The 14,149-nt window shown below is 37.2% G+C and overlaps 1 protein-coding gene across 2 annotated transcripts; it reads left to right on the top strand.

Moving 5' to 3' along the window:
• The first annotated feature begins 1,655 nt into the window (after positions 1-1,655).
• On the top strand, positions 1,656-9,634 carry tbrg4 (transforming growth factor beta regulator 4). 2 transcript variants are annotated; one of them, XM_043261555.1, is made up of 12 exons: positions 1,656-1,773; positions 2,207-2,674; positions 2,751-2,932; positions 3,460-3,604; positions 3,720-3,894; positions 3,992-4,149; positions 4,255-4,365; positions 4,460-4,604; positions 5,697-5,939; positions 6,064-6,175; positions 6,260-6,374; positions 8,540-9,634. In XM_043261555.1, the coding sequence occupies exons 2-12, from the start codon at positions 2,276-2,278 to the stop codon at positions 8,639-8,641; spliced, it is 1,887 nt and encodes a 628-aa protein (XP_043117490.1). In that variant the 5' UTR covers positions 1,656-1,773; positions 2,207-2,275; the 3' UTR covers positions 8,642-9,634. The 2 variants fall into 2 exon arrangements, with proteins under 2 accessions (XP_043117490.1, XP_043117489.1); XM_043261554.1 differs by having other exon boundaries at positions 1,710-1,826.
• The last annotated feature ends 4,515 nt before the right edge of the window (positions 9,635-14,149 follow it).

Here is a 14,149-nt window from a genome sequence, read left to right as displayed (position 1 = left end):
ATTGCAAAGGACAAAAACAACCAAAATCCAGAGTCCCTTTCTTCTGACCATGCAACAACCAATGAAAAAGTATATGATATAGAGTCGATAAAACGTTTAATATAATTATATTCTCCTTAAACAAGTCGTTCAACTACAGTGCCATTTCAAAAGACTTTCCACACTATAGTACTATGCTTAAAAAGTTAAATAAAAGTTTACTAAAAGGGGGGGTTGGGCAACAAGGCAAATGTTTCAGTCACATGTTGATCCATGTCAATGTTATACTACTGCAATATCCTGAAAATAATCAGCCACATTACAAAATAAATTAAACATGCAGCTACCTCCAGAAACAATGTATTCTTAGCATCTCTGCTTGAATGAACAGAATATATAATTTTCTATTTTCACCTTAGCCATTATGTTTTGCTATCTTGACTGCTGCAGCACTCCATTATACACAGCTTAGGTTGATTTAGACGAAATCATCCTCTACAAAATGTTGCAAAATGTTCATTTTGTTTGCTGCTTTCATGCTATTACTGAACCCAAAATAGACCTCTATTGTGCATGTGTGCACTCTGTTCCCATTACAGAATAATACCACTGGAGCGCTTAATGAAGGATTTGATAAATTCAATCAGTTTATATTGTTCGGTACACAAAACCTGAAGCTTTATGGCAGAGCTTACCAATCACCAGACTAGCTCAAATATAATTTCAATCAAGACAGCTTTTTGAGAAAGTAATAGAGGTATGTCTATTACTACCAAAAATAATGTAACAAGTGGGAACTGTATTAAATCGATTAATGAATTAATCAATGTTGCCATCTGCTGGTCGTCTTGAGAAACAGGTTTTCCTCAACCGTCTGCAAAAGTTCAATCGTTGACTAGATTGCAACACTCTAAATGATTCAATATTTAGCGAATGTAAACAAACATAATGGTTTGTTAATGCCTTATTTCATAATATTGTGTGTATCTGAAAGGAAGCTATAGGGTTATTATTAATAAACATTATTAAACCTATATTACCTCAAACTCACGTAGCAAAAATTGAGAAATCTTCTCACGTGTGACCTCTTAAAACACGTATAGTAAGTTCATGCACAGGCCAGTTATGCAAATTAACATATTTATATATTATATTATATACTTTTAATTTATATTGTATAGCCTATTTGAGAATTAAACGTTTGTGTTGTTTAACTGGTCGAGGTTGATATGAGATTTAGGAAGTAATTAGTAATAATTCAATGCAGGGAAATTTAGGGAAAGTAATTAAACCTGTGAATTTTGTTTTTGAGAAATTGGTAAAAGGAATGTAATGAATAAGATAAAATTACGTTTGTTTCTTTGGTCACCAAATTCATGCAGCAGGTATTACAGTAAGGGACTTGATGAAAGTATTGAATATATATCAATTGCAGTGATTATTAGCAAGGTAACAGTCTATAATTTGTAAATAAATGTTTCATGTGTGTAAATAAAGTTTTAAGCAGATGTTTACCTCAATCAGGACTCTAGAGTGGGACCACCGGTACGACTAGCCGTTCGAGGGGGAAACCTTTTCACGCATTTCCGAGCAAATAAGCTAATCACAACACATCACAATAACTGAGCCCCTTTCAGGCTGTTTCTCTTTTTAACTCGTAGGCATGCTGACCAATCACAACGCGCTTTGTAAATCACGTGTTGCCGGTTCACTGACGCAAATCTTCCGCGACTTCTGCTGATCGTTCCTCCATGTGAATGTCGTCTCTGCTGTTGTAAAAGCCGATTTGACGAGGTAAAAAAAAGCCATATTTGCCCTATCAGTGGTGACAGCGCGGTCCTGTTCAGGTTCGCTGAAATATGATTATTCAACTGTATCAGTGTTTACTGGGTTGCCTAAAAATCTCGTTCATATTGTTGACAGTATCGAGAGCTTATCGCGGCGCCTGCCCAAATAGGCAAGGTCAGAAAAGACTTTGACCCATGACAGACAGAGTATTTAGACATTTGACAGATCTTTACACGGTGGACAGATTCAGTATATTCGGAGAATGCTAAAGCCTAGTACCTTTTTTTTTTTTTTGAAAGCTTTAATCGTTTTTAAAATGCTATTTGCTAAATGCATTTTAAATGCAATACACCATATAAATTAAAATCAGTATCTGACTGGTGCTCTTTTTATATAAGTTGGCCTAATTTTCAAGGCTCTTTTATGTGTTGATTCTTAGGTGCTCAGGTGAGATGTGGGGGCAGATGCTTTGACTGGTTGTTGGAAATAGGAAATCCCATTTTTCAAAATGACCACGAGGCTGCTGTGCAGATGGGTGCGATTATTTCCTCGCTGCCCTCAGGCCACCACAGCCCGACTACAGACCTCCACAGTGCACCAGACAGAGCCAGTGTGCCTGATGTCTCTGTCTTGGATCCGTCCTTCGGCTAGGAACCTCTGTCAGGGCAGTGAACTTGCTAGGATAGAGGAGCTGGCATCACCATATGAACAAACGCAAATAATCCAACTCATTAAAAAGGCATCCACCCCAGAAGAAATGCTTCAGTTGTGGGCAGAGCACGGTGGAACGGCCAGCGATGCTGCTAGGTGTCTGCTCCAGTTGAACCTGCTGGTCCTAGAGAAAGGTGGAGAAGAAATCCTGCAGGATCCGCGCTGCATAAACATGCAGGAGACAGTACGATCTCAGGTAACCAAGACTGAATTGAAAGTCTACTTGTCACTGATATTAGTAGAAGATTACCTTTGTTGTTCTTCTCTCACAGGTGTCCTCAGTGTGGAATGGATCTCTGGTGGGTCTTTTACGTGCTCTCAGCATGTTGGGTCTCCCTTCTGATGCCCCTCTACTCCGCTCCGTTCAGAATGAAGTGGTCTGGAGGATCCGACGCTTCACATACCGTCACCTGGCCTACCTGGTGGACTGGGTGGCCTTTCAGCAAAGCCAAGGGTGGGATTCACATGCTTGATTCCTAATTATAGCAATTATTACCACACAACACAATAACGTTTGAAATTTGGGGTCTGTAAGATCATTTTAAAAGAAATTAACACTTAAATAAACACACAAAAAATGTATTATTATGAATAAACACCTATGTCAGTCATTTTCTTTTGAAAGGATAGTCCAACAATAAAAATTCTGTCATTAATTACTCTCCTTCATATCATTCTCAACCCAGAAGTACTTTGTTCATCTTCGGAAAAACATATTATGAAATCTGACTCTTCCATTGACAGCAGTGTAATTAACACGATCAACATCCAGAAACATAGCAAGGGGATTGGTAAAATATACCATTTAAAATAATCCATATATTTTAATTTGTATTCCGAAGATGAATGAAGGTCTGGAATTGCATGAGGGTGAATAATTAATTACAGAATTAAAACTTTTGGGTGAACTAAGCCTTTCTTGTTGCTGTAGTTGGTCCAGTAAATAGCTAGTGTGTTCTCATAATGTTTGTGTTGTGATAGGTATGAAAATGAAGAGCTTACCACAGCCCTGCTAAGACAACTGGAGCTGCGCTGGACAGAGCTGTGTGACAGTCGTGCCATCACCATTCTCATGAGCCACGCTTCGCTTTTCAGCCCCTCTCTGGTGGACAAACTGGAGGATAAAGTGAGTGCGCCCATCCAAATACCAGCTAGTCAACCAAAACACTTCTGAAATTTTGATTATACTGCATTAGGCTTTTGTAACCTGATTGTCAAACACCGCATCTTACGCTATCCAGGCACTGGAGTTTGCAGAGAGCTTCAGCACAGAGGATATCCGGAAGATGGCAGTTGCACTGGCCTCTCAAAAAAGACGAGCTGTTCCTTTGTTACGCGCTCTCTCGTACCACATCAACCAGAAGCCCTCTTTTGAACTGAAAACTCCATTGCTGCTTGATATTGCATATGCTTATGGTCAGTGAGATTTAACCTCATTAAACAGCTTTTTGTCTAAACTTGTATAAATGAATGTAAAAATGTAATTGTTTTTTCATCTTTCTCTAAATCACAGGTAAGCTGAATTTTCACCAGATACAAGTGCTCCAAAGAATTGCGACAGAACTATTGCCTAGGTTGTCAGAACTAAGTTCCCTCGATGTAACACGCTGCGCCAAGTCTCTAGCCCTTCTCAAGTGGCTCCACTTGCCTCTATTCGAAGGTTTTGCTCAGGTTGGAATGGTTTCTTATCAAATCAAAACCACCTAGTAAAATACGCTTTCATTAGACAACCTTATATTAAGTTTCATTATCCTTTTTTCCCTCTCTTTTTTTCAGCACTATGTGAGTAATAGTAAAAATTACAACACACTGCAGGTGTGTAATCTCATCCTATCTTTTGCAAAACTCAACTTCCAGCTCGGCAAAGGAGAGGAGTTTTACCAAAAGGTAACCAATAAGATAGATATATATGTATATGTATGTATGTGTGTGTATATGTATATAATATATAATGTTTTGTTTTTTTTGTGTGTGGCTATAGGTACACAAAGCTTTTGAAGGTTCTTTTCAGAATTTAGAGCCTTTCCTGAAAACAGACGTGGTGTGGTCGCTGTGTGTACTGAACCAGGCCAATCCTGATTACATCTCCTCTGTTACAAAGTATGACTTTCAGAAGAAACTAAGAGGTGCGTGTGAAAGAATGTGCTAAAAATATTCAGAAAGGGCTGTACTCTCCATTTTGGGACAGCTGCTGAGTTCACATTTCTTATGTTGCACAGTGATTAATATCGTTTGCTGTTCTCATCAGAGACACATGGCGGCAGTATTGCCTCATTGTCCAGTGTCTTTATTTTCATGAGCGGCAGATAAAACATACAGGTGCATCTCAATAAATTAGAATGTCATGGAAAAGGTCATTTATTTCAGTAATTCAACTCAAATTTTGAAACTTGTGTATTAAATGAATTCAGTGCACACAGACTGAAATGGTGTTAAGTCTTTGGTTTTGTTAGATTGTGATTTCTTATAAAAAAAAAAAAAAATTCCTTTTGGGGGTTTGTGAGCCTAAATTGTTACAGTTAAATGAACCAAATACTTCATTCTGTGTGCACTGAATTTATTTAATACATTGTTTCACATTTTGAGTTGAATTACTGAAATAAATTAACTTTTACATGACATTCTAATTTATTGAGATGCACCTGTACACTACCCTTCAAAAGTTTGTGGCAAGTAAGATTTTTTTTTTTTAAAGCAAGATAACATTGTTTACATTGTAATTTCTACAGGTTTTTTTGCATAAATAATAAGCAGCAGAATTAAGAATTAATTAACAGTAATACAAATAATAAATGTTTCTTGAGCACCAAATCAACATTTTAGAATGATTTCCGAAGCATCGTGTGACACTAAAGACTGGAGTAATAGCTGCTAAAAACAGCTATTATAGTATTTATTGTAATATTGCTGTGTTTTGATTAATTCTACAGGAAAGATTATGTAGTATAGCAGTTTTTTTAATACAACGTCAGTATTTAAAAAAAAAAATAAAATTATTTTATTGTTTGTATCTCTCAGAATTAGGGGCAAGGAATTGTTCAAATATGAAAATGTTTTGTTTTGTTTTTTTATTCACCCTCATGTCGATTTAAACTTTTTATTTTTTATTTTTTCCTCCCAATAGAACACATAAGCACAAATGTCAATCATTACATACTTCTTTTTTATACAAGGACTGTCATGATGTCGTATTTAAGTTTCCCTAACCTGCTCTACAGGTGGCATTGCGGAACGGACTGAGAACTATCGGCTGAAATTGCTGCATATCTCTGCCTTTGCTCAGTTGGAGCCTCTAGGAATCACTATTGAATCTCCCGCTGTTCTGCAGCCAACTCCCCAGAGCAAAGTGGAGGTCAGCACTCCTCTGCAGAGCAGCCTACACGCATCCCTCCAGAACCTGACCAATGGCCGCACACAGGCCCTCCGCACTGCTGTCAAAACCATATACGGGTGGACAATTGGTGAGTAGCAACTGATGTGATGCAAATTTTTTCAGCGTAGAAAAAAACCCCAATTTGATTCATGAATCTTTAAACAGTTGTCTAACAGAAGCTTTTGTAAATCTGTTGCTTATTTTCACCACAGACGGAGAGCTTGTGGTAAATTCCGAAAATAAACCTATTGATTTGGAGAACTTGAAAGCCCCTCATTTACCTGGCGGAGGTGGACATGTTGCCTTACCTGCAGGGGCTCGACGGTGAGAGTTAATGGAAAAGCCTCCTAATAAGCTAACATGCTAAGATCATTTCTAAACGTGTCGGTTGTGTCTGTTCTTTTTCAGAATAGCGTTTGTGGCTTGGGATTTTCCTAACTTTTGCCTCAGGAGCAAGGATCTTCTGGGCCGCTTTGCCATGCAGAAACGTCACCTACAACTGGCTGGGTTTATAGTGGTGGAGGTGAGACAGTGAAATACATGGATAGTGGTAGGGCCGGCGATTTAGCTAATAAATGTGTCATCTAACTTCTTTCTGGCTACTTTTTGTAGGTTTCTATGCAAGTACTGGCAAGTTTCTGGCACTTGCCTATATGGTGTACTATACAGAATGCGTTTTCTGCCATTATTAGTGAAGGTTAATGCTGAAGCAGTTTTATTACTCGGCAGATTAAAACATATCTCTGTTAATTCCCACCAAGAACAATAACTAATCTTCACACCAATAGATAAAAACGTCATCTGGCACTTAAAATGTTTAAGTTCTTTGAAGATGAATGGGTTTTGATTGGTTATCAATCTTTTTACTCTTAACTGGCAAAAAAAAAAAAAATTGAAAGTGATTCCAGTGCTATCCTCCTTCTGTGTTGTTATCGTTTATCTGTAGTGTTCTCACTTCACGATTCTCATAGAATAGAGGTCTGTTCACACGCAAAACGATAACTGTAGTAGTGTCCAAACAAATGCATGTTATCGTTGTTTGTTTATTATTAGCTGATGTAATTTGCCGCTTTAACGGTTCAAGCTTTTTGATGTTGACTAATTCGTAATGGCTGGTAATTTTTTGTTGTTGTTCATTGACTGGAAGAACAGTATGAATGTAATTCCAACATTGTTCCTCTTTGCCTTCATCGTTATACATTAGTTGTGGTAATGACCCTTTTCAAAGAATTAGAACAATTATTGTAACTTATACTACAGGGCCATTGAATGCTTGAATCTGATTGGCTGACAAATGTTCTAAGGTGTGCAATTATTTTTAGGCAACCTCACTGCAAAAGCTCTCTGACCGCATTACAGTTCCAAGTCTTTTCTCTGAATGGTTTTAAATAGTTTTTGTTGTTTACAATGGCAGAAGAACCATTGACAACCAAAGACATTGGCCAAGCAAATAAATATAATAATCATTATGATTAAAAACGACAGCACATTTCCATGTTTTGCCACAAAATGACATTTATTATGTACAGCAAGCACATACTCTCTCCCTCTCTCTCTCCCTCAGAGATGCACACAGTAACATGCGCTCTAATGTCGTTAACACTGCTTTAATGGCTTTATCTGTAACATCAACTTAAAAACAACTTGAATTCTCACAAGTGAGCTAACAGCGGTGCTGTTAGAGAAGAAAATTGACTTAACGTTTCACTGTTTTAGTCTAGCACTTTTGAGAGATGCACAGACTCTGAGGTAATTCACATGCGCGCTCTCGCTTTCTCTCACACACACACACACACACACGGCACACACACTAATAACTTAGCTATTGACTCCATTATTCTGCTATCAACAGTTTAAGCCTCTGTTACTTGGTTTAGCATTTGGAATTAACAACTTGTTTGGATGTGATGCAGGAGAAATACTCCTACTCACAATAGCATTTTAAGTACAAAAACCAGACAAATACCTTAAAATGTGTGATCTGATCAATCTGATGAGTTTAAACCAAGTGCAAAGTCAGCAATGTTTACTGCAAAAAAGCAAGCTAATTTTGTAAGCATCATTTAATTATGGATAAGTTGCTTGGGTACTAGCAGGTAGATTGTAAGTATCAGCTGTACATTATTTACTGATGGTCTTCCAACTCACAATAGCACTTGCCATTTGATTAAGTGCTCCTTTTTATAAAACCGGTGTAGTTAGCCTAATTAGCTCTATTCCTATTGTCACAGCTATTACATGGCAGGCAGTCCCCCCTGGCTTTGGGTTATAAATAGCGCCGGTAAAGACAGAACTGTGGAAAAGGACTCAGGCTCTGTCTGTGGCATGTAGGCCAATCCTGTTAGCCCTCTGCCTCCTGGGGTACAGTTCGAGTTGGCTGGACTCATCTTGACTTCCAACTGAGCACAGGCCTGACATAATGCTCTTGCTATTTGATGCACTATCTGACAACAGCCATTTTCACATGCCAGAGTGCTTCATTTTATGTTTTTCTGAGATTGATTTTTACATCAGATCTGCAAAACTGAATAGATAAAAAGTTAAATTGTGTTGTAATATAACACAGAAGTCACTGTTAAACCAACAAACCAGCTGTTGAACTTCTTGTGAAATCATTCACCATCAGATTGCTTACTGAAATGAAAATTTGAGCACAGTTGATCTCACGCCTTACGTTTTCCCCTACAGGTGCTGTACTTTGAATGGCTGGAGTTGAAGAGCGACTGGCATAAAGTGGCTTACTTGAAGGACAAATTAGGGAAGGCAGTGGCTGAGGACATGTCTAAATGAGCCATCAATCCTGTCAATAACTTTAAAGGCTTTTGACACAGTCTGCTCATAGACATCAACAGCCTCTGACATAAACATGAGTTACAGGTGAGAGAATGACACGGATAATAAGTAGCAGATATATACACAACAAAGAGATCAAGGCAGCATCCTCAATTTTAAAATCCACTTGAACATCAGAGTGGAAATCAAATGCGTCTGGGAACTGTGATCAATCTCTGCAGGAACGGAAATCAGAACCTCCTGAAATCAGCAGATGCTCGGATGCAACAGAATTGTGTATCTGCTGCCTTCCCAAAAAAGCCAAAAAACTAGGCGAATGTTGTGAAATGAAAGCGTGAGTGATATGAAGGGTATAACCAATGTTCACCACAGGGGAAAACTACTAAATCATCGGCCATTTGCGTTAATCGTCCATTTCCTCGCACACAACTGGACTTTCACTACTTTCACTAGTAATAAATACATACTGTTTTTGATGCAGTTGCCTAGACAACACATGGGGCTTTCCTTGTTGCCAAGGAGACAGTTGTTGGGCTGGAAATATTTATGGCAAAAGGAACTGAGAGTTGAGTACTTAAAGATTATATTAGAAAGCACCCATCTTTTGGTGTTATGTCATTAAGAAAGAAAAAGTAAAATAACTTGCCTCACCTTATCTGTATATTTGCAATTATGCTTGCGATTTAATAAAAAATAAGTAAAACAAGACTATGTAACAATACATACTGGATTTTAATAAATATTTCCTTTTAAATATTTTATGTTGAAAAGGTCGTTATTGAATTCTGGTATGTTTAGACCTAGTTGAAGACCTGTTATTTGCTGTCACATAAGCCTGAAGTTACAAACTCACGGACCAGTCTTCATGGAGAACAGATCTTACTGTAGAAATCTTGTAAGATTTCATGCAGAGAATGTACTTGCACCTCCGTGTTTGCAATGTTCTGTGTTACCATCAATAAAATCGAATCTCATACTTTGATCAAAGAGCATATGACTCATTGCAATATTTTGTCAAATGTGGTTTGCTAATATTGGCTGATTGGCTGCTGTCATGCTGTGATATTCTGTATTGGTGTATTTTCTATAAGTATTTTGTGTAATGATCATACTGTACACATCTGATGAAATGTCAAACTGCTCTTAAATTATTTTTCTATCAGTTAATTTAAGACTTCATAAACAGACACTAAAGTTAGAAAAGAGTTAAAGGTTGTGGTGCTGAGCAAATGTCCTGATCATATTCTAATAAACATCTTTTTAATAATGAGTGGTCTATTATCAATCGATTAATAAATATTTAAGTTTTTCTGATGTTAGCTCAAATATGCAGTCTATTTTACTTTTAAATCACTAAAATGTACTTTTAATTACTCAAAAATTGAAGTCACAGTTCCCCTCAAGTATGACGGGATGACATAAGGCATATGCGTTGCACAAATTCATTAGGCGTGTGACACACTGAATTAATTAAAATATTAATATTAAAAATTTATAATAATTAAAAAAATGTCATATATAAAACATTAACAACTCTTTTATTATGTGCATTTCTCTAAGGCTCGTCCAGTGAGGAGATATGTGGAGTCAGGATCTTCAACTTCATATTTTTGTTTTGTTAAATGTTTTTGCTCCGCTGTACTACTATTGAGTTTGTACTGTTTTGCTACTATTCTACATACTATTTGAAGAATAAAGTCAAAATTACAATAATAAAATCATGTCATATTGCGTTAAGTTAATGTAAAAAACCCACCCAGCTTGTCATACTTATTTTTGAAACTAATTTATCGATTTCACGAGTTGTTCTGTCTTTATTTTATGAATTGTTCTGATTTTATTTTATTTTAAAAGTTACATTCAAATATTTATTCATGTTTATTAAGTGAGTCATTTTGAAATATCAAGACAAATAAAACCTAGACACAAAACATACTTTCACTGCCAGTTTACCCAATCACGTTTCGGAATCCTGGGTTGTCCGATGGCAGAAAAAAACGTAATTAATTTTTTCTGTGGAAACGAAAGGGGTGTGAGCGCAAATCTGGCAACCTGCCTGTGCATCTAATATCGAGTAGGACGGACTGGGTAAAAAAAAAAAAACTGTCTCCAATATTTTGAATTTGGACTGCAATAGCTAGTTCAACCACTCTGTGTCAATCCTACATACAACACTTTTAAATATGTCATTTTCATAAATCAACATGTCAACCTGTTATTATAGCCTGCAGCTGCAAATCTATGCCTAAATGTCTGACTGTATAACTTCTGTCTGTACGTGTTCACTCTCCAAACATCTAAAATACAGCAGTAGGTCAAGCCTTTTTTTCCTAACAACAATAGAACAACAAACAAGGTTTGCATGGTTTATATGTCCAGGAGATACACATGAGTTGCAATTTATTAGGTTCATTGAGGAGGGTTGGTGGCTGGGGCCTCGCACCCTTCTTGTAACGGCCCTGGTTGTACATTTGCGATGCATTGTGGGACGAGTGCAATCGAGAAGGTCCACTGTGGTTTCAGACATCATAAATGGCTATTCCCTCAAATAGTGCATTATTTGAGATTATAGGGGGCGATTTCAGATACAGCCAGGTTTTCTTTACAAATCCACAGTTTGTGCTTCTTATTTATGACAGGCTTTTTGTTTTGTTTTCTCTCTGCTCGTCACTAATCACGCAACGCAATGCATTTTACGCATCCGCCGAGACTGCTTCCAGTTACCACAGTCAGTGGAAGTGAGAAAAAGTATTTTTTTACAAATTCCATTTGAAATATGGATATTTATCTTACAACACATGAATTCACCACAGGGAGGGCATTTATTCACCTCCCCGGAGCCATGTGAGGGATGTTTCGTTTAGTTTGCACGCACTTTATTTAACATGTTTTAAAGGGAACCACCCGCCTCCTGCAATTTGTCTGAAAGAAGAACGTCACATACACATACACTTAAGATGCTTGAGTAACCCATTAAAAACAATTGAAACACAGGTCTACAGCTTTTGTGTACAGATTGATTATTTAATATTTTTTGAGTAACCCATTAAAGAAGTATATCCTACTCATTATAGTGGAAAGAGGTTGTTATTAAAATGTTTTTTTTTTAAAGAACTGAACTGTTCTTTGGGGAATCATGCATCATGGCATCAATGCCACTGCCATTAGCTATAAGACAAATGCAACAATTAGCTTGTTACTGAATTGTTAACTTATACATTTGTTTGTTGATTTGCATTATATGATATATAAGCTCAGCCCCTGTCATGTATAATTGTAGACGATTGTTTTTTTTAAGGAAAGACAGGCAGTGACATAACGTAAGAGCAAAGAGTTTTTTCTTATAGTCCTTCTAGTAGTCTGCACCTTAAAGGGCAGGTCGACCCCAACTTGGGTTAGCTCAGTCAGACTGAGTTATGCAGGGGCCCCTCTGAAGAGCCTTGAAGAATGAAGAAGAGCTGACCTCTCTGCGTGCTACAGGGAAGGTGACGAGTAGTTATTCTGCCTTACTTGATCCACACAGCTCTCTTTCTGTTTATTCGACCATTTGTCTATTATGATAGAAGGCCTTCTCCTGTCTCTTTTTATTGAGTCAGTTCAATTTAGCACACATTTCAAATGTTTTATTGAGTCTGGTGTAGAAACACTTGACCGCCCCGCATAAAACCTGTTGTACTGTAATAGCAGCAAAAGCAGAATCAACCCCCTATTATTGCACATGATTTTTACAGTAAACACACATGAATATATTTTTCATGTAGTGTCTGGGCATTTCTGAGTAAACCGATCCATAATTTTACCAGGAACACCTATGACCATTCATCTTGAATTAGAGAGTCGTCATCATCTGTCTGATTCTGTTTTTATTCACTTTCACCTTCAATATATACAGATGGATTGAGAGAAGCGCATAGTGCTTTATCTCTCTGTATGACTGTTCCAGTCATCCAGTTCCCTAAAATTCCAGAGAAAAATCTGATTGTTTGGAACAGAAAGTGAGAGGCAGAAAAAGAAAAACTCAGGAAAGTCCCTAAGTCTTGCCAGTGCTGGAACCTGCTGAATATTGGATTCCCTTTCTAAAGCATCCATGAGTTCTCCCCCACAGTTGCCGTGGAAACATAGCCCTGTATGCTGTGGCTAAATTTACTGCAGTATCCCTCACTCTCACTTTAATGAAGCTCAGTTACATTGATTTTTAAAGATGTTGTTTTTATCTCATTGATTTGTAACAACATAATTGAAAGAGTATTTCTTCAGCCTTTCACGTCTTTGTCATTTTAAGATACTACAAAACTGTTTTATAAATTGTCACAACCAAACGCACATGCATGGGACAAAACTGATGCAGGTCTACCTGGGGAGTGACTATGTGTTATATAGTGAGAGAAGTGGAGAACAAGATTTTATTTTTTGTCATGTAACCACTTCTTGCTGAAAAACACCCAATGGTTTGGTTTGCTGGTCTTTAAAGGGGACGGGATTGTGTCCAGTGGAAAAAATTGTGTCCAGTGGAAAATATATATATATATATATATATATATATATATATATATATATATACACACATATAAAACCTAAATAAATAATAAATATATAAAAAACACCATCCAACTACTTTACATATTTTAATGATAGTTAACATTTGTGACTGAAGAGCTCTGTGAAGAGCTTTCTGACCCCCCCATAGACAGCAAGGATTGTCACAAATGCAATGTGATACTCACCGAAATGGTGCCAGGGTGAAGAGGAGAAGATGAATTGCTGAATAATGTTGTTATTTTCATTTTATTAGTGTAGAAAAAGTATTCTCGTAGCTGCGTAAAATTACGGTTGAACCACTGATGTCACATGGATCATTTGTTCTTATTACGTTTCTTTGCCTTAATTGTGGTAGGACCCTTGTTGTCCATGGGAGGGTCAGAAGCTTAGTTATTAAATTAACATAATGTAATGAAATTCAATTATTTACATATTGCATAAGTTTATAATTTCAAAACAATTACATCAAATGTGTTTTATTAAGCTTTATATATAATTAATCGGTATATTTTAAATTAAAATTATTTGTATGTACTCAATATTAAATTATATCTGATAGACACCCAAACTGTCCCAAAACACCAGCTTTATCAGGTCTCCCAAACTGTTATGACGGTTTTAGAATTAAAACATTTTTTTGACATTAACACCAGCTTAGACAGACTGTGAGACCATCTTAAACCAGCTAAAATCAACAAGATTAGTCTGGTTTAAACATTTTGAGCATGCCTATTAGATTTAATTTTTTCAGGGCACAGCATCTCTGCTTTTTGCCTGCTGTGTTTTGTATTACTATCCCCCAGCCTCCGAGAGATACAGAAATCTGCTGACATCATTGTCCAAGACCCACTTGCCGAAGGGAAAGCAGGAGGGAAGGAGAGAGAGTGAGAGAGAGGGAGGGAGAGAGAGCGAGGTTATGAGGCAGCACAGCAGTGAGGAAGGGAGGGGTAAGGAGAACGACAGAGA

Source organism: Puntigrus tetrazona, chromosome 16 (genome assembly GCF_018831695.1).
Source record: "Puntigrus tetrazona isolate hp1 chromosome 16, ASM1883169v1, whole genome shotgun sequence".
In the NCBI taxonomy this organism is placed as follows: domain Eukaryota; kingdom Metazoa; phylum Chordata; class Actinopteri; order Cypriniformes; family Cyprinidae; genus Puntigrus; species Puntigrus tetrazona.
This window is presented reverse-complemented; position numbering and strand designations above follow the sequence as displayed.

Coding starts and splice junctions, on each gene's coding strand:
- tbrg4 (XM_043261555.1), top strand. CDS start 2,276: ATGACCACGAGGCTGCTGTGCAGATGGGTGCGATTATTTCCTCGCTGC. Junction 4,150..4,254: donor TATTCGAAGGTTTTGCTCAG/GTTGGAATGGTT, acceptor TCTTTTTTTCAG/CACTATGTGAGTAATAGTAA. Junction 6,375..8,539: donor CTGGGTTTATAGTGGTGGAG/GTGAGACAGTGA, acceptor TTTCCCCTACAG/GTGCTGTACTTTGAATGGCT.